This window comes from Lepidochelys olivacea (assembly GCF_965140295.1).
Source record: "Lepidochelys olivacea isolate rLepOli2 genome assembly, chromosome: 8".
NCBI classification, from domain to species: domain Eukaryota; kingdom Metazoa; phylum Chordata; order Testudines; family Cheloniidae; genus Lepidochelys; species Lepidochelys olivacea.
This window is the reverse complement of record NC_140418.1, coordinates 95,389,935-95,410,608: the sequence shown is the minus strand read 5'-3', so window position 1 is coordinate 95,410,608 and position 20,674 is coordinate 95,389,935. Positions and strand designations below refer to the sequence as shown.

General features: G+C 50.3%; 1 protein-coding gene across 1 annotated transcript; it reads left to right on the top strand.

Annotated features, from left to right (window-relative positions):
- Positions 1 to 938: 938 nt before the first annotated feature.
- On the top strand, positions 939 to 18,980 carry PCSK9 (proprotein convertase subtilisin/kexin type 9; the record flags this gene model as incomplete). The annotated part of the gene is given in 13 exon segments (XM_084637189.1): positions 939 to 1,148; positions 1,151 to 1,444; positions 3,561 to 3,752; positions 5,942 to 6,065; positions 6,893 to 7,026; positions 7,813 to 7,954; positions 8,551 to 8,747; positions 9,272 to 9,455; positions 12,577 to 12,747; positions 13,778 to 13,926; positions 14,311 to 14,491; positions 15,328 to 15,509; positions 15,743 to 18,980. Coding segments are annotated over 13 exon segments (2,361 nt in total). The 3' UTR covers positions 15,944 to 18,980.
- Positions 18,981 to 20,674: the final 1,694 nt, after the last annotated feature.

The window sequence follows — 20,674 nt, the reverse complement described above, 5'->3', positions numbered from 1 at the left end:
GGGGACAGCTTTCATCTCACTCCAAATTTAGCTAGATCTTTGCAGGGATTAGTTTGCAGGTCACTCTGGATTTTATGGAGCATCCATTTTATTCTGTCTGCCTTAATCCTAGGTTTTTAAAGTAGGTGATGTGTGACAAGCAAAGCACTGAATCCCTGCCCTGAGGATCATGCAGAACTGTACTAGCTGGTTTTAAGGTTGATTCTTTTCCAAAGCTTCTACTATTTGTGTCTTTTGTGGGACGTCAGGATGTCCACATAACTGCTGCCCCTCCTCTGGATGGTTTGTCTGGAGGAGTGTGTGGTCTAGTAATGGATTTTGTTAACCCTTTATTTTTGCTAGCTAATTAAAAAAAAAAACAAATTCATTTCCCCATGCTCTGTTTTATTTATAGGACTTGCAGTCAGGAGGCTTTGTCCCTAGCTGGGCTAATTTGATATGTCTGTGTATGTTGCTGTTTTAATGTTAGCATTTACTTGTGGCTAGGCTCAGTACAATTGTGTGATACGCCTGAGTTGCCCTTGGAAAATATACTTTCCTAGGATCAAAGTACTGGGAAAATGTTAATTTATTATACGCTGGAGAACTGGAATCAGCTATTTCTTGTATGTGGTAGCAATACAATAACCCACAGTAGGACTGTTTGCTAGTTTGTAATATGTGTGCATAAAACCGCATGCACATTACAAGTATAAAATACAGCAACGTCTATTACATGCAATCACTGCCCAGGTGCATTTAATTAGACTGTTCTCCTTTGTGTATTTGCAGTGGCTCATGCACAGAAAAATCTGCATTTTTCTTCCTCAAGCTGTGAATGGTATTCTTTTTTTTTTTTTCTTAAATAATCCTGTAATATGACGCCAGGAAAGAAAAAAGGGGCAGAAACCTGATCTCAATGGATAAGTAAAACTCCAATTAATGTTTAACAAGCTGGAATGGTCCGATGGGACAACAGTGGCGTGATCCGGCACATCCACGCCCAAAAGATTTCGGGAAGCACGTGGAAGTCTGGGGGGGGGAAGTGGCCACACCGAGTGTGTGCGCGAGGGGAGCACTCGCCGTTCGCGAATCCGACTCAGCCGCTGCCGGAGCAGCCGGGGGAGCCGATCGCGCTCCCTGCCGGGGTCCCCACAGAGCTCAGCCCGCGCGCGCCCCCAAAGGCTCCGCGCGAGCCGGGTTCTCGGCTCCGCCTCGCGCCTTCGAGACGGGTTCTAGGCTCTGCGGCCCCCGCTCCCTGGGTTCTCAGGCTCCCCGGAGCATGGGCCGCTGCCCCCGCGCTCTGCTGCTGCTGGGCACGCTGGCCCTGCTGGCCCCGGGCCCCGCCGCTGAGGATGAGCACGACGAGGACGACGAGCTGGCGCTGTCCTTCCCCTCGGAGGAGGAAAACCAGACGGAGGTCGGGAGGCAGCTGGGCTCGGCCGCTTTCTACAGGACGAACAAGGCGAGCGGCGTCGGGGCTGGCGGCAGAGCGGGCTGGGTCGCGGGCAAGGGGGCTGGAGCCCGCGGGCACGGGGCCGGGGAGCCGCCTGGTGCAGGAGGGGAGCTTGAGCGGCGAGGCCGGGGGAGCCGCTTTCTGGCTCTGCCTCTGGCTCCTCGGCTGACCTTGGGCAAGTCCCTTAGCCGCGTGCGGGAGCGGGGGGGGCTCCGTTTCCCTGGCCCCTGCGCCTGGGCTCCCCCCTCTCCGCCGTGCGGCCAAACCTGAGCGGCCCCGTGGGGCAGGAGACTTGGGGCCGCCGCTGCGGGGCGAGGCTCAATCTGCAACCCCACCCCGTGGTAGGACTCGCCTCCCCCCAACCCCCCTCTCCTTCTGGGGGCAGGACTCGACTCCCTCGGGGGGCGGGGAGACCATAAGTGCTGGAAGGAGGGGTGCCCTAGCTTGAAATGGTTTCCATCATACACCAGTTTGGCTCAGCCCCCCCACTGTAAAAATGGTTCCCGCGCTGCTGGGCAGGCGGCAACTCTCTTCCCACCCCCAAGGCCTCCAATCCCTCAGGGGTAAGAGCCCCCACTTCCCCCAGGAGAGGCTGCCCCCCCGCAAGGGCAGGACCTGATTCTCCCCCAAGCCTCCCCCTCCAGGGGGACAGTTTCTCCCCCCCCCCCGCGGATAAAATGAATAAAACAAACTGTTGTAAAGAATCAAATGAATTTTGCTGGTTCTAGTTGCACCGCTGCTTGCCCACCTGCGGGACCTCCTGATAAAAGGTCTCTATGTTAGCGCTGGGTTGTGGTGGTGATCAGGTGGATCAAGGCATAAAGGAGGGGCAGAGACGGTGCCTACAGCCTCTTGGGCAGCAGGCGAGAGGCGACGGTGCCAGGGGATGGCAAGAGGGATGGGCCCATGCCACCTTCTTGGTGTGAGCTCCCTGGGTGTCCGTTGAGCGTCTCTTGTGTCCTGTGACAGCCAGAGAAATCAAATAAATAAAGCCATGCGCCCCCTGTTCTGGAGAGCGGCTTTGCGCTGTGGAGCGTGCGGGGTTGCAAAGCAGCCATGCTTGGGAAGGCACGTTGGTGCGCGGGGGCAGGCAGTGACTTGTGGCGCTAACTCATTGCAGCTACGATGGGCTGGTGCCTTTAGGCTGTGGACCTGGCCTCGTAGTTTCTTTTCTACCTCTTTCGGGAGCAGGCTCTTAAGCCCTTTTAGAGCCAACTGCGTGACTTTAGAAACAGAGCTCTGGGGGGACCCTTTTCTTCCCCTTGAGGAGGGGAGGGTTTGGTAAGTGATGCAGGGAGCTGCAGGTACAGAAAAATTTGGGCAGGAGGGCGGTTGGCTTGTCCTGAGAGTGTGGGAGGGTTCTGGTCACTGAGAGTGGAATTGAGCATATGGGATGGGGCTGGGTTGGTGTCCCACCTGCTGACCTGCTAGGCTGTCCATTTAACCCCCATTCTTGCCTTCTGCCTCCCCATGATGAAGTGGTGATTTCACACTGTTAGGGGACTTGGTAAGATGTTTTCTGAGTGTAATGCAGCTGCTGTGGCGACTGTGTCCATGCAGTTTAATGAGAAGTGTGGGGTATTTCATTCCCCTGTTAAGCTCTGAATGGACCTGGCACCTGCATCTCCCCATGACTACTTCATCTGCAGCTGCGAGAGCTCAGTGCCTCTCCATGAGAATAATACAGGCTCAGTGTATTCATGGTGTTGCCAGCTCTTGTAAATTCTTCTTCAAGTCCCAGCTCCTGGAGTCAAGTGATGATGTAAAAATCTCCCTTTTGTTTTGTAAGTTTCTAGCCCTTCCGGTTGCAGAGGACAGTTGGAAATGTTATCCACGTGGGCTCTGCAGACTCGAAAACCAGAAGCCAAAGAAAACCTAAATTATTTTTAAAAAAATCTCAGGACTGTGAAGCCAATCTCATGATTTTTGAGTAGTTAGGGCTCACAATACTGCATCCAGTTCCTTCCTTCAGATCATGTGTAGATTACATTACAAAATGAACTCTGCTGTGCTGATTAAAGTAACAGCTCAAGTGACTGAGCTTGCAGTGAGAATTTGAACAGCAGTGTTTGCTCTGTGAAGGTGCATGGCTTTGAAAAATCTGCTTCTGCTTGTTTAAATTCAGCACATGTGGAGATTACCCGGGCAGTACATAGTGGTGCTGAAGGAGGAAACTCATAAATCCCAGACAGAGAGAACCATCCGCAGGCTGCAAGCTCGAGCAGCGAAGCATGGCTACCTAACCAAAATCCTTCACATCTTCCAGGATCTGTTCCAGGGATTTCTTGTAAAGATGAGCAGTGATGTGCTGGATATGGTAAGAGGATGTTGCACTTCTGTCTTTTCAGCCTGCACTGGTTTTGTTTTCTGTTCGGAGGCATCTGGGGTAGGGCAGGCAGTGTGGAGAGTAGGTTTTTTTCCCAGTGGTAACAATTCTGTTTGAGGCAAGAACCATGTAGATTGAAAGGCAAGGAAAGCAGCATATGCTGGAAGTAAAAGGATACAAGCTAGAGAATGTTTGTCTGTCTAGATAGTGAGAACATCTAGAGTTGCAAGAGTAAGGATTAAAATACCCACTTCTCCATCCAAAAGTTTGCAAGGTTTGTAAATCCTCATGCTTCAGGGCATAAACTAATCTCTAATTTATGGGTTTAAAGAAGAAACTTTCCTGTGGGTTGATTATTCCATAACTGCCTGCATGAGGCTTTTTGTAATTTCCTCTGAAGCATCTGGTGCTGGCCACTCTTCAAGACAGAATCCAGATTAGGTGGACCTTGGGTCTGACTGTCCCTCCCCAATCTGACAAAAGTCATTGTGCTGATTTTGCATACCTGCTTTCCGATGCCTGCTGCTTTCTGTGGGATCTCACTGATATTTGAAACAAATTGTAAATGGTGGGTCTGTAAAACTCGGAAAGAATCCAAAGTAAGGTAGATCCAATCAGGAATCCAAGGTGATGCAAGTCCCAGGTACTCCACCCACATGGCTGGTTACAGACTTGTGGCTGCTAGTCATACGTCTTCGCTGATCAAAGAGCACGTGGGCGTAACTTGCACTTAAGCAGAGGCAATACAGTGCTCCTCTTCTGCGGAGGTGACTGTGAGAAGAACATGGGATTTCCCCAGGAGAAGAAATTCAGTTAAGGAGCTGTTTTACTTTATGTTCTCTCTTCACTGGGCTGCTACAGATTTAGGAGCCTGGGCCATTCACAAGTTCTTTGTTTTCGCTGCTTTAGGACAATCGTTTTGCAGTTGCAGATGTGGTCCGTCATGCTGTCAGGGGTCGTGTGAGCGTGTTGCCACATAGCGACTTGAGTTTGAGGTCTGAGGCCAGCCCTTTGCTCCCAAGGTAGCACAGCCACCCCTGGCAGAGGGAGTGCCTGGCACGGGTCTCTGTAATTCCCCTTTGCACCTGCCAGAGGACCTCAGAGTGCTTTGCTGAATAGAACCTCACAGAGCTGAGGCACAGAAATTAGTAAATGAATGTGGTAGAGCAAAGCCTAGAACCCGAATTCCCTGACAGCCAGATCTGTGCCTTAGCCATCAGACCATCCTTCCTATGTCTCTAGGAACCCCTCTGTGCCTTCCAGAGCAAGTGGCATTGATGAGCTCTGCAGGGAGCTGCATCCAGCACTGCTCCCAGGAACGAAGGGTCACTGTGGTACATGTGTACATGTGTTCTAGCAAGGGCTACAAAGGGCACAACCTTGGAGCTACAGGGACAATTGCTGGCAGTTTAGTATCTTGTAAGTGGCCACCTCAATGCATTAGGAGGCTCCTGCTCTCTACCAGCATTTTGTCTGTGGTTGCACCTCTGCTTGGAGCTGTCCCACCCTAGTGGAAGATACTGGTCATGTGGGTGGGGCTGGACAGTCCGGAATGGGCACATCAAGAATATTGTGAAACTCATTGTGACCATCATCAGTCGTAGAGCCAGGTCTCACTGGAAATCGAGCCTACGGCATGGCCCCGTCTCCCACGGTGTCAGTTCTTCGTCCCTTGTGCAGGCTTCCTTAGTACAGCTACGGGACAGGCGCTAATAGAGCTGGAATGCCTGGAGTAACAAACCCTGCTCTCAGACTCGGACTGAGGACTACTTTCTCCACTGCTGTGAACTGGTGCAGCGCCGCTGACTCCAGGGCATCAGTTTACACCCACAGATCGTTTGGCTCCTAATATGCAGCTCTGAATCTGGGATTGATTTGAGGTTGTTTTTTTTCCCCACATTCGACAAATAAAGCTCTGTGGGTGTGTCATCCTGCTGGTTGGGCTTTGACCAGTTGAGCACTCAGCCCTCATCAGCTTCAGTCGTGCAGCATCAGAGCCTAGGAGAGAGTAAGCCACCTGCCTTGGGCAGCTGCAATCTTTCCCTGGCCCAGTGCAAGGAAGCTGCTAGATAGAACAGCTGAGCGCATCCCACGTTGTTCCTGTTCTGCGTGGTGTGCACCGAGTACTCAGTAGCTAGGGTGTGTCCATGCCATCTCTCTGTGATGTTTCTTTTGCACAGGCTTTGCGGCTGCCGCACGTTGATTACATTGAAGAGGACTCCTACGTGTTTGCTCAGAGCATTCCCTGGAACCTCGGCAGGATCGTCCCAGCACAGTACAAGTCTGGCGAATATAACCCTCCCAGTAAGGGCTCTTCTCTCCCCCCCCCCCTTATTTGAATTTATTTTAAAGGAGAATTCATGGGGCAGGAGATGATTTCTAGGGGCAAAATTGAACCCTCCAAATGCATGCAGAGAAGGTAGGAAACCTGTGCAAATGTAGTTCCAAGTGTGTGCAGAAAAGTGAGAGAACACGAATCTCAGACACAACCTTTCTTCCTACCCCAGGGGGACCGATGTCCTCTTCTCCAGGGAGTTTGTTGGTGTCTTTGGCACTCTGAGCTTTTGAGGGGGCGTGGCTTGCTAGGGAGGGGGCCGAGCCAATCAACTGTCTATGGTAACCTTCCCCTCCAAATCTGGGATACATTTACCATGTGAGGACAGGGCAGGTTGGCAACATCTGGAGCACAGCCCTTGGTCTACATTGTTTTCTCCTGCTCTTCCTGCAGGTCGTTGGCGCCTTGTGCGCGTCCTTAGGAGGATGGAGTTGAGAACCGAAGAAACTGCTATAGCTATGGTTCTGGGGGGCCAGGGAGCTTGCATAACTACCCTGGAAGTCAGTGGGAGCTGTGTGCATGCAGAGTTTGCAGGATTGGGCCCTATATAGGACCTGGATGGATGCATTGTTTGTTGTTGTTTCCCTTGCAAGCCACAGTTTGCAGGAATTGATAACTTGGCTGTAAAAATGTAGCCATGTGGTTTGTAAGATGGCAGTGCCCAGAAAACATTTGTGTCATCGGCTAGAGTGCTGGGCTGATGACAGCTACGACTGCTCTGGCCATAACGGTGTGTGTGCTTTCTGAGGGCATTGCTGCCTTTCACACTGACTGTGCCATGGCTTGTGTTTGGTAGATAAAGGAGATCTGGTTGAGGTTTACCTGCTAGACACCAGCATCCAGAGCAACCATCGGGAGATAGAGGGCAGAGTGTTTGTGACGGACTTCGAGAACGTGCCAGAGGAGGACGGCACGCGCTTTCACAGACAGGTGAGCGAGCCTGTGGGCTCTGTCAGGGTCCTGGGCTCTCATTGCCTGTGAGAGGAACAGCTCAGGTTGTAGTGATTGGAATGGGGCCCAGCTGACATAAGAGTAATGTGAGCATCCCAAACCCAGGGCAACAGAAGCATGTTGGCACCCTGCACAATTGCCACCCCTCTCTATAGGACTCTGCCCACTATTATGTGTTATGCTTAGCAAATCTAAGAGAGAGCAAAGGCTAAGAACACCTGCATCTCAAGTTCACAGCCCAGGGCCTTCAGTGGGATTAGATGGTTATATGGATAACGAGATTATCCAGAGTTAATGCAAAGAAAGAATTTTGGAAGGGATAAAACCTCATGCTTCAGGGGTTAGGCCAGTCTCTAACTACTAGGGATCAGGATCAAACCTTCATGGGGGGCAGATTGTCCCACGTCTTGAACCTTCCTGTGAAGCATCTGCTGCTAGCCACTGTCTTGACAGGATACTGGGCTAGATGGACTATGGGTCTGACCCCGCGAGCAATTCCTGTGTTACTTAGCAGCTGTATCACTGAAAATGGCTAATACGCTAGAGAATAGCATAAAAGTGTAATGATAGGAATGGTGGTAGCAAATACAGGGCCTGATCCTGCATGCACCAACATGCATGAGTCCCTCTGTATTGACGTCAGTGGAAGCACTATCGTGCGTGTGAGTGTTTGCAGGATTGGGCCCCAAGTGTGTGTATTGGTGCCAGTGAATGGGATGGTTCTGGAAACGTTCGCTGCCTTGCTTGACTTCCCCTCTCTGGCAGGCCAGCAAGTGCGATAGCCACGGAACCCACATGGCCGGCGTGGTGAGCGGGAGGGACGCTGGCGTGGCTAAGGGAGCCAGCGTTCGCAGCCTTCGGGTGCTGAATTGCCAAGGCAAGGGCACGGTCAGCGGGACCCTGATTGGTGAGTAAGAACCATTGAGGTGTGTAGTGTCTAACTCATGAGAGCCTGATTGGACAGTTGGGATTTTAGGGGCCGATTCAACGCCCACTGAAAGCCAACGCCCGTTGGCTCCTGTGGCACTTGGCTCAGGCCTATGGGGTCAGATTGTCAGAAGCGCTCAACTCCCATTTAGGCACCTAAGAAGTGGATTTTCAGAAGTGCCCCACACCCAATCTGCTGAGCTCTTTTGAAACTGACCTTTAGCACCTCACTGTGATGTGCCTCTGAACACTCTGTGACAGGGTGCACTCGCTGGGTTAACCGCTTTTCCTAACCTCACTGGAAGGAGAGCCCCTCCCGGAGAGCACCTCTGCTGGGGTTCTGTTGACTCATCCCATCAGCCTGCTCGCCTGTACTGAGCAACAGTTGCTGAGTCACCGAGTCTCTTTCCCTGTATTTTATTGCTAAGGATGTTTTCCGGAAAAGGATCTTGCTTATTTCCAGCTGGAGGGGAGAGCTGAATCTGACCCCCTACTTCCCAGCTAGCAGGATGCGAGTGAGTCATTAGTGCTGTCCTTTTCTGTGATCGGTTTCTGTCCGCTGTGCTTGATCAACAGGCCTGGAGTTTATCAAGAAGACCCTGACTGCCCAGCCCTACACCCCTTTGGTGGTGTTGCTCCCCTTTGCTGGAGGTTACAGCCGTGTTTTGAATGCAGCTTGTCGGCTGATGGTGCAGACGGGAGTGGTAATGATTGCTGCAGCTGGCAACTACAAGGAGGATGCCTGCTTGTACTCACCTGCGTCTGAACCAGAGGTATGGGGCTAGGACACTGCTTTCACTGACTGAGTGGGTACTGAGAGACCTGGCTTCTATTCTTGACTCTGCCACAGGTTTGCTGTCGTCTGGCCTTGACCAAGGCATGTCACCCCATCTGTGCCTAAGTTTCTTTGGGTGTAGAATGTCCTGCCCTTTGGACAAAGCGTGCTATGGGTCAGAGTCCCCACCGCAGTTTGTTTGGTGTGGGGAGGGGGCCCCGAAGCACATCGCTCCTGCTGGAAGGAGCTCTGGGCTCCTGGTTATCCCCACCCTTGCAATGAACTTTGAGTCTCCCTGGGGAATTATATCGTCCTAGTCATTTACAATTCCTCTAATCCTGAAGGAGGGGCGTGGTTTTGTGTTCCTGTGAAGGCAAAACATTATTCAATAGTTTTCACCCTGGTGAGCAGGAGGAATTGTACAGGCTGGGGTGGATTGGTTTGGGACTTTTAATGCAATTATGGACAATCCGTTCGCTGCTGACGTCCCAGTTGACTCGTGTATTGTGCTCTAACCCTCAGGTGATCACTGTTGGGGCAACCGACTTCCAGGACCAGCCCACCTCCATGGGAGCCTTAGGAACAAACTTTGGCCGGTGTGTGGATGTCTTTGCCCCGGGCGACGATATCATAGGGGCCTCCAGCGACTGCAGCACCTGCTTCACTTCCCAGAGCGGGACGTCCCAAGCTGCTGCACACGTGGCAGGTGAATCGATTGTATTTTTTAAATGCAGCAGTAGCATCAAGCAGTAGTGGTTCTGTGACCGTGTGCCTAGCAGGGTAAAAATGAACCATCCCCAGCAAAGCACATTACGTTGACTAGCACAAGTGCAACCTGGGCAGAACTGGGTTCTATCGCACTTCGGGGGTGTGGTTAAAACATGAGTCCTAGCTCCTCGGACGGGAGCGGGGCGGCATTGGACTTGAGTTTCCTGTGTTACCTGGGGAAAGTCACTTAAGTTCTCTGTGCCTCAGTTCACCATCTGTGACACTAGGATAATAGTCCTTTGTCTATGTAGCTCAGTGGGGCAGGGGCTATCTCCTCTTATGTGTTTGTACAGCGCCTAGCGCAATGGAGGCCTGATCTCCACTGGGGCTTCTAGGCTTTGCCATATACTAATCGGTGCTGCAAAGCGGAGCCATGTTTTATCCCCCTCAGGTAACAACTGCTGTGTCTCTTGTAGTAAAGACAAGGCAGGACTTGGTTGCAGTCAGGTGATTTGTTTCTGAGGCTGCTGGAAGGTGACCAGAGTCATGCAGTGTAGGTGGGGCCCCACAGACAAAACAGGCATCATGCTGCCCCAGGGGAAGGCGTAAGATAAAACTACAGTACACAAGGCTGCAAGCAGTCAGTGCATGGCCTGATGCTACACTATTTGACAGCCATGGCCCAGAACTACCATTGGTATGGACTGTGAGTATATCTACACTGCAAAGAAAATCCCATGGCACCAAGGTCCAGAGCCTGGGTCAATTGACTCAGGCTGGGGGCTAAAAATAGCGGTGTAAACGTTCCCACTCGGGCTGGAACCAGGGCTCTGAAACCCGCCCTGCTTACCGCATTTCAGAGCCTGGGGTCCAGCCCAAATGGGAACATCTGTGCAGCAATTTTAGTCCCACAGCCTAAGCCCTTGCAAGCCTGACTCAGCTGGCCCGTGCTGTGGGTTTTTCTTTGCAGTGTAGACGTACTGTGGCATCTGGGCCACATCGGGCAAGGCCCTCCCTGTGCTGTCCATCTACATCAGTACATCAGTTTTTGCCCCCGCCCCATCTCCAGCCTTACAAAGCAGCTTCATGCAGATCCATGCCTGTGCCCTGATTAAGCAGTGGGAAATGCCCGGCTGTGTGCTGTGATCTAATAGTGATGTGTCTTGTGGATTCATTGGCCCAAGGCTGAGTGCTGTTAACTGTCAACACGTTTCCATCTCAGACCATAAATACACACGCTCTGTCCTAGTGGGATTGTAGCGTATGGGTCCCTAAGGGATGAACAGGCAGGGGAAGAAGAGAAAACGTTTACGATGAGGAAAGAACGCTTTCAATTAGGCGGCAGGTTATGTTAGGGGAAAATAGTCTCAGATGGCAACAGGTTTTTTCGATACTAGGTCACTAACATTTTTAATGGGAACATTTAGGGGAGTGAACTGGTTTTGAAGCTGATGCTGTGGAGAGGAGGCTGCGGGGACCTGTGGTTCCCTATATGATTCTTTCCTCGTGCACCTCCCTCCATCAGGCTGCTGTGTATCAGCGAAGAATTAAATGAAGAAGAAACCTGAGCTTGTGCATTGAAATGTTTCTGCCTGGAGGTGAAGTTTAAGGATCTCAAATGTGGGATCCCGTCGGGAGAATATTGGTTTTGCAAAGCAGAACTTCCTTCTTTCCTGATGAATCGCAGGGTGAAATGGAAGGCCGGCGCTGCACTGGAGTATGACTGAAGGGGCAGCATGATATCCATGGTGTGATGAGGTCCAGTCCCGAATGGAGAGCTCATCTGGTGCAGTGTCGTCAGTGACCCAGTAGCCACGTGTCACAGATCCACAGCGTCTGGTGCATCCCCCAGCCTGGCAGTGACCCCTTTGGCAGTGACCCCTTTCGTGGGCTGGGCCCCAAGGACTCCGACAGAGCCACAGGGGCAAGCCCGTGGCCTCCGAGACTCTGCAACTGGGCTTGTAGGTGCCAGTGATCCATGGCTTCCTGCAGTGAATCCATCCAAGCCAGACTCCTTTGGGAGGCTTGTACGGTGCTCCTTCAGGGTGCCGTGATTATTTGCAGCCACCCTAGGCCGGCTCTCCAAAACAAGCTAACAATTTAGTTGGCACCTGTCCTACAGCATCGAACAGTCCTTTGGTTAGCAAAGAGAGGAAAAGGTGAAGACAGAGTCTGGCTTGGCCGTGGTGAAAGCCATCTTGTCTTGCTCTCCCAGTCTCTGTCCCTTTGTCCTTGGCCCCAGGTCTGTGTGTGTGTCTCCAAAGGCCAGCTCTTAACCCAGGCACCTGGCACCTTCTCCCTTGGTTCGCCAGCTGCGGCTTTTGCTCTGCTTCCTGGCGAGGGGTGGGGGAAAATCTCCTCCCTCTTGGTTGCTAGTTATGAATGTTCTGGCCATTGGGGTTCCCACTCTCTTTCTGGATCCTCCATTGATATGGGTTGGTCTCAGCCAGTCCTTAGATGACCCATTCATACCATCCCCAGCAGTTATGTGACTCAACACTTAATGTGCTCTGTTCTATCCCAAGAGTAGCTGTGTAACCTTCACTGTTCGTGCACAGCAGTGCAAAGCACAGGGGGAAACTGAGGCATGCATAGGCATCATAAAAATATTCCCAACATTCCCTCTTCATTACACCATGTGACGATCACAGCCTCAGGTACTCCTGTATGTCTGCTCCAAGGACAGTGCACATGTCATTCACGTGATCTCAGTATGGGTCTTTGTCCCCTGCTAGTGGTTGATCTACAAAAGAGGCTTGTGAGCTGACTATAGCTAGTAGGGGCTAGGCTGGGAAGTAGAAGATCTTGCTTTTAGTGTGAGAGACCTGGGTTCAAACTGATGATCCATGGTAGGTGGTCAGGTCTCTATCCCCCTTTGAAATGTGCCTGGTTCTGAATTGACATAGCTGCAGTGCAAATACAAGTGTAATGAAGACTTGGTTTTGGTGACACAAATTCTGCAATGGCGTTGCCAGGTGTAAGCAGACCTGGCACCTGGAGGTGTAATCTAAAGCAGACACGCTGCTGCCTGCCTGTATATTCTCCAGGGCTTTCTATATGCATTCTCACCTTCAAATCCGCATTTTAAAATCGAAATGGCGTGTGTGCGTCTCTCCTAGGCATCGCAGCCATGGTTCTGAACACTGACTCTGCTCTGACGCTCTCTGAGCTGAGGCAAAGGCTAATTCACTTCTCCACCAAAAACGTTATCAATGAGGCTTGGTTTCCTGAAGGCCAGAGGCTGGTCACGCCCAACAGAGTGGCAGGACTGCCCAGCAAACTCATGGCAGGTAAGTCACGCACGCTTCCTGGGGCAGATGTGCAGCCAAGGGAGAGGCTCAAGGTGACAGCATTGCCGTGGTACTAAGGCTGAGCTGTGCATGACTGAAACAACACCCACTTAGGGGCTGGAATTCTCTTCTAAGGATACGTCTACACTGCAATGAAAACCACACAGATGGCCCGTGCCAGCTGTTTAATTATGGTGTAGATGTTGGGGTGCGGGGGCTCCAGACCTTGGGCTGCAGCCTGAGCCAGAGCATCTACATTGAAATTAAACAGTCCCTTAGCACCAGCCCGAGTCAGCAGACGTGGGCCAGCTGCGTGTTTTTAATTGCATTGTAGGCCTAAGGTAAGTTATCCCTAGTGACTTGACTGTGCTGGATTTGTGCAAAGAAAGTCACGTAGGGTTGCCATGTGGCTGGTTTTCAACCACAAAGTCTAGTCAGAAAGGGGACTGAAAAGATGTACTGACTGGACACCAAAAGCCCAGTGGCAGATGAGACGCCAGGTCATCAACCCCCACCAGTCCCTGCTTAGCCGAGGCTGCTTCCTACCTGCATCTCGTGGGCAGGCAGGCAGCAGGCTCCTCCTCAGGCCGCAGCTCCCATCCCAGCCCCAGAGCAAAGGGAGCCCAGCTGCGCAGGGGGAGGGAGGAGGAAAGGATCAAGCGACTTGGAAGGGGGAGGAGGGAGAGCAGCGAGCAAGCAGGGGGCGGGGCCTTGGCGGGAGTAGGCAGAGCAGGGGGCGGGGCCTTGGGGGGACTAGGCAGAGCTGGGGCAGGGCAGAAGGGTCCGGTTTTCAGAAGTTGGCAGGGAGTCTGTGCACGTAGAGAGCGCAGCGGGGCTTGCTCTCATTCTGAAACCTCTTGTGGTCAGCGATACGTGCTGCTTGGTGCAGAACCGAACCTGCTCGTTGCCGTTTTACTTACTCACGTGACTGAACGCGGCCCCTGGAGCATTCTATGTGCTCCGGAAGATGCGGCATCGACGGGAAGCAAACCTGCTGCCCGGAACTGATGACTGAGCCGTCCCTTTTCAGGTGAGCAGTTGTACTGCCGCTCCGTGTGGTCTGCCCCGTCCGGGTCCACTCGCTCTGCGACAGCTGTCGTGCGCTGCAGTGGGAACGAGGAGATGCTCAGCTGCTCAAGCTTCTCCACGAACGGCAAGCGGCGAGGAGAGCGTATTGAGGTGATGCTCCACGGCGGGGAGGTTTGGGGTGCTGCAGTTGGCCCTCATACATCTCATGTCCTGTTGAAATCTCTCAGGCCGTTCCTCAGGAGGTACATAGGTGCCTGACTCCCATTGATTTCAGTGGGAGTCCGGCCCCTAAATATCTTAGCATCTAGGCCTCTGTCTAGGACCCAATAGTCCATTGAAGATCCCACCCATCAGGCCTTACGCAGACAAAACCTTCCAGCACTCCAGAGGCATTTGGTCTCCATCAGGGCTGTCGGATTTGTCCCTTAGCAAATAGTGTGTGTGGGGAACAACCTCAAGGCTCCTGCAGCTTCCGTGAGCAGGGACTAGAAACGTCGGAAACGTTGCCTTACAATGGTGCCTTCTGAATTGTAGGTTCATGGAGGCAGGAAGCAGTGTGTGGCTCACAATGCATTTGGCGGCCATGGTGTCTACGCTATAGCGAGGTGTTGCATTTGGCCCAAAGCTGACTGCCAGATTCAAACCAGCTCCCAGACTGCAGATGGTACTTCGACACCTGGAGTGGGCTGCTCCAAGGAGAACCATGTTTTGACTGGTACGGTAGGCTGTCTTGCTGACAACAACTAGAGCAGCAGTACTTGATCCAACCTTACTCTCTGCTGTATGAGGCTGGACCAGCCCATTCTGTTTATAAGTGAGATACCCAATTTAAAGGAACTCTTGGGAGTCTTAGGGTTAATTCCAACTTCTTATAATTTATCAAACGCCCTCTCCGCCTAGTCACCTGTGCAATCAGAATAATCCTACTACATTCACTTGGGAAGTTCAGTTGAATATTTAGAAAGTACTTAGAGGTCCTTGGATTAATTTATATCCGTGGTCTTATTTTTGTGCCGTATAGGCTGGTTTGATAGTTCCTAAACTAAGCAGCTAGCTGATACTTCAGTTTCTGTTCCCAGTACTTCATGTTCTCCTTGTATGGGAGATTGTGACACACACATTCCCTTAGCATGCTGACAGGTTCAGTGGCTCAGAGCACCTCTCGCTGTTGTTTGTGGGTTCCAGTTCCTGGATTTCTGGTGGTTTGCAAAATGAATAATCTGTTAGCCCTGATGTTCAAAATTAAACACCCTGCTTAGGTCACAAGTACAATTTTTGAGTCTCGTCTTACCCTCTGGAGTGTATTTGCCCATGTATCACAATCGCCATGCTGGTTTGACTGACATTGTCCACCCTGGAGTGGCCTCTGTTGGTGATATCCGGGAGCATTTCATACCCAGTTTTAGGTGCGTTGGCAGAGATGCTGCCCCTGCACCATTCCATGCTATTTTCTGCTTCATGTTTTTAAGAGAAACTTATTTCCCTGACAACTGATTGCTCACAAGAGCAGGCTCTGAGCATTCACCTGGAAGCGTTCTGTATTATTGGCAGGTTGTAGCTCCCATTCTCTTGCTGGAGAGTTTAGTGACAACGTCAGACCCGTTCTAAGGATGGAGACCGGACACCACCAATGCGTAGGTAGAACGGACGTGACCTTGCATGCTTCCTGCTGCCACGCCCCCAGCATTGAATGCCAGGTGAAGGAACATTCACCCGTGGGCTTCCAAGAAAAGGTATGGCAGAACCAATCACAGTAGGTATTTTCAGAATCCTTTTGCTAGCTGTCTATTGAAATCGTTCTTACCACATTCTAACGGTTCTTCATAACCCCCCCCCCCAAAGCTGCTTTACGTAGCATCACTCCAGTCATTGAAATAAATGGAGCTGTCCCTGCTTACCCCAGTTCTCAATCGTACCCATATTAATATTTCCCCACAAAGAGTGATTCCATCCCTCTTCCTGGTAGGTGGCAGTGTCCTGTGATGAAGGCTGGACTCTGACAGGATGCAATGCGTATTCCTGGGGGCCCGGCACCCTTGGCGCCTATGCCGTGGATGACACTTGCGTGGTAATGAGTGCTCTCGCTGGCAAAGGGGCAGCGGCCATCGCCATCTGCTGCAGAAGCAGACGTTTGGAAAATGACAAGCACTTTTCCAACTACAAGTGAGGACAGTGCCCATGGCCACAAGGCGCCCCTGCTGAGACGAAACTGACATCACACCAAAAAAGACACATTCCAAAACCATCACCTTTCCAGATTCCAGAGCTGAGGCCACTACTCCCAGTTCGGTCAGGGCTGATCGTGATGGAATAAGAATCACTAATTGCTTGCAGGTGGGAGTCATAACACATCTAAAATGCAAGGGTTGTGGTGTCTGGAAATGCTCAATCCCAGCACCCTGAGGATGAGATCACCCCCGGCCCCTTCCACAAGACCTCCTAATTTACTGCATATGGATTCTAGCAGGGCGACATTTGGCAAGAAGTCCTGCCCACCAGTTTGTAAGCATATTTTGTTTCTATTATCAAGCAGCAAGGTTATAAACTCAGTGTCAGTCAAGTGGTTTGAGGGTGACCGAAGAAGGTGTATTTACTGCACCAGGTCAGCAAGCCCTTCACTGTTCTTAGCTGTGGTTGCTAGGTACCTTGGTTACCTCTGCAGCATTCTGTGGGTATTTGTGTTACCACCTCTTCCTTTTTCTGCACTCGGGGACGGATTCTCCCTCCTGCTATAGCCCCTGTGAGCATCTGTGGCAGTGAGGGGGCCGTGAAAGCCTTGGGTTTGGCAAGGGGACAATTCCTCTGGCTCAGGAACTGGACTTATGTGGCTCTCTCTAGATCCCCTAGTGCAGAGAGTGAGGGGTGTGGGTGAAGCTGTAGGGGCTGCCATTAATGCGATTCTGGCTGGCACAGTCTCCCATAGGCAGTTCAGCTGCCTAAGCTGTTTCAGCCTTGGCAGCAACACCCAATCAGGGTCCAAAATGTGCCTTAAAGCCACTGTAGTCCCCCCCTCGGGCTCAGACTGATCCTCCAGGAGGCGTAGCACAGGGCCCTCGCGCTCTGATTTGCGATTAGCCAAAAACCCCAGCAGGAATTTTAATTTTTTTTGTTTCTAGTAAAATCTCTTGTTTTCTGATCGTTCTATAGCGTCTTTCCTCCAAGCAGAGCCCCAAGTGCCTTACAACCCCCGCTCCAGCAGTTGTGGCATTGAAACGTGCAAAGTGAAGGCCTCTGTGCACAACAGAGCAGTGCGGGCAGTGCCATGGATTCCCCCACCTAGCTGCCGCTGAGGCAGGTGAGGTCTGGAGAGGGAATTACCGCCCACCCCCAGGGAAAACCCATCAGAGAGGAACATCAGGAAGTTAGCCCCACTGTGGCAACAGCAGGAATTTGGCCCAGGCCTCCTCTGGGTCTCCTAGTTAGCAGTCCTTTGCCTCCACAGCACTCCTCCCTGGCCACACCATCCCCATGCCCGGATCACTCAGTGTGGGGAGGTTCTCTCTGCAGGTCCAGAGATTGTGTATGAGGCATAGTGCCCTTTGTCCGGGGACCGTTTCCTTCGTTAGCTGAGACCAACCACATGAGGGTCAGTTCTGATTATTTTTGGGATACAGCCTTCTGGCCACTAGGAACTGGACTGAAACCATCACTTCACCTTCTCTAGGCCCCCGCAGCAGGGATCAGGTGGTAACAACCAATCCCCCAGTGATGAATGCAGTATGAATTCCTAGGAAGTACATTAAAGCTAATGGACATGATCTGTAGTTTAGCCAGGCTTGGTTTATCTCTCACTACAATCCCTGACCCCACAATGCATTGTTTATGTAAACATTTATAATACAAAAGTGATCTTTATGGTGTAGTCACTTGCATCGTCAGTTTGGCCAAACCAGAATCTCTGTAACCAAATGCACTGTTGGGGGGGGCTTTTTTCTTTACTCCTCAGATTTCAACTAGACCCCCTCAGGGCTAGCTCATCTAGTTTGACACTCTTTGGAGCTTTAGCTCTCCCAAAAGGTAGCCTAATAGTGTGGCAAATAGGCCCTAGTTTACTCTTAGTCAAGCTTGCAACCTCTAGTTTAATTGCTTGCTTAATCAGATTTTAATCTGTAAAGTTAGAGTTTTTGCTGCTGCTTTGTTAGTTTTAAAAAAAAAAAAAGAGCAAAAGAAAGTTGAAGTGTAAATGTCGACCTCCTGTATTGCTTTAACTGGTCTCCTTTTGGGTCCTCCCTTCGGGGAAGTTTATATATTTGAACTAACATGCTGTAATTCATTACCAGTTTTTTTTTTTTTTTTTATAAAGAAAGCTTTCATAGTACTGGGGTTTTTACATTTGTATCTTGAAAATATTTATTCTGAGTTTTATAAACAGCCCATTTGATAATGGTGTCTTTTTAAAATAAAAGATGTATGCCACTGCTTGGAGTTCATCTGTGTACTCAACCGTCTTAGTGTAAAATGGCAGGAGATTAACCGTTGTATTCAGCATTGTGAATGGGCATCCACCACCCAGGGAACTTGCATGGTGCTTGTCTCCTCTCCTGTCCAAGCAATGTGGATGGCTAAGTAAGTCACTCAGGTACACAGGAGGTTAGACCAAGTACAGGACAGCAAGCAGGAGTCCTGGCCCCACTAAGGTATAGCTGCGCTGAATGAAGCTGGGAGCGAGCCTCCAACCACACGTAACCAAGCCAGTGCACTAAACCCAGCAATGTGGACAGTCCAGCTTGTGCTGGAGCTCAGGCAGGCTTGAGAACTCAAACGTTTGCCTGAGGCAGAACATCTACAGCGCTACCTGGAGCCCCTAGTGCACAGCTGCTGAGTGGGGCTGGAAGGGTCAACTACAGCGTAGACCCTGAGTGACGGGCTGAGAGCTTGGACACAGTAGCTGTTCTGTGCTTCCATTACCCTCTCTTACAGGGTAGCATTACAGAGCCTCTGAGGAGAGGTACTAGAAGGGCAAAATTATCTACCCGTACCCTTCAACTACTTGTTAGCCCATGGGAAGAATCAGTCACTTCTGCTAGAGGAACTAACAGTGAAGCTCTTCTACACAGGTACCTACGATAGCAGTAGTAGTGAACAGAAAGATTAGACTGCAAGAATGAACTGCATAACCTTCCTGTTGGTTTGTGTTAAATGAGGCCTTAGATGGAAAGTTACCAGTTAATAAATAGCACATCGTTGTCCCTCTGATTAAATTAATTAAAGGCTTTCACAGATTTGCTTCTATTCATTCTACTTATAAGCTGCTTTTACCTATCCCTAATAAAGCTAACCTAAGAACATTTGAGCTGTTGTCTCAAATAGAAGTAAACAATATCAGATAAGCGCTCTAATTTAGAAGTACATGGAGTTTTCATAAGGGAACAGTTGGGCTGTTTTAATGTGTAAAAGGTTTGAACTTTAAACTGACTTGGATACTCAATCGGACCATAGCCCACAAATGAGCTGGGAAAATGATCAGTTTGAATTACAATTGCCTTGGCTAGGATTTTCTGAGAAGTCCGTTATCTCACTTTGGTGCACTAAATAAAATATATCTAGCAGGACTTAACCTGCATTTAAAGAAGGGTGGCTGTGGTAGTTTGCTGTTGTAAGACGACGAGTAGGGATGCTATGGGGTTGGGAAAGGCGGCTTCTATGATGTAGCATCTCTCCAACTTCTGCTTTAAGTACATGCAATGCAGTGTGCTCTGCAGGGGGAAGAGAAGAAGATAGCAGCTTAGCATGGAGGCAGCTGGCATCTGCACTCAAATTCTTGGACAAAATTCTCTCTTCTCTCTGCACCCTAAAACAAGGAATGACTCTATTGCACTTATCTCCCCCCCCGACAGGAATGAAGCTGAATCTGCTCCTTTGTGCTGTCTAGCATTAAGGCACAATTTCATCCAGTGTAGAAGACAGATTAGTTTGACTAAGCAGGTAAGTGCGCTAGCTAGGGAACTGACCAGTGTCAAAAGCCTGGGCTGTCGGTGAGAACACCCGAGTCTTGGTTATGCCACATCTGAACACAGTACAGGAAGACTTTCATCCACATTATGATAAAGCACCTCCCCAGGGAATTCCTTAAAGACATTAAAAGCAAGGATTGTTCTACATAAAGGGGTTTAATTTGCTCAACTAAACTGCAAATCACCCATTTGAGGACTGTCATGTGAGTAACATTAAGAAATCAAAAACACTCAACAGATTAGCCTTATTACAACCTGAGATGTTTCCAGCACTTACTCAGTTTCCTTACAGATATTAATCAGTTTTAATACAAGATTAGCCCGTGCCTACCTGTGCCAAAAACACACCCTATGGTAGAGTGCCAGGATTCTTATTGGATTGTTGCAAAGATCCAAGGGGGGGGTGTAATATTTTTTTTTAAGCAAGCAGGGACAGCCTGCTCGATTTTGAACTCAGGACATCTAAATCTGAGGGAAAATAGGAAACCTTTTCACTTCAACTTAAAACTACTTAAGCAAGAAGGCTGGAGGGCAGAAAACATTGCTGGTCAGTAGGATGCTCCTTAAAGAGCAGAAACGGAATTAATAAAAGCTCAAAAAAGGGTATGGAAAATTATGTGCATTTTATTGTGCTAATTGGACCATTTCACAGCTTACTCAAGGAGATCAAAATTGGTTTTCCTAAATGATAGGGAGAGCAGTGAATAATTGCCACTGTGCCTGAATAATAGAACAGTAGCAACAGGGGCAGCTCTTTCTTTAGAGGCCCAACAGCAGCATTACCCGTGGCAAATTAGTATTTTCTACTACCCTGAGGCATGCTAGGGCACTTCAGAGCCCTCGGACAAATTCCAGTATGGTGTCTGCTGCTTCGTGGTTGATACATGAGCCAAGTGCATCGCTCCATTTGGTGAAGGGGTGAGATAAGAGAAAGCACTCATAAT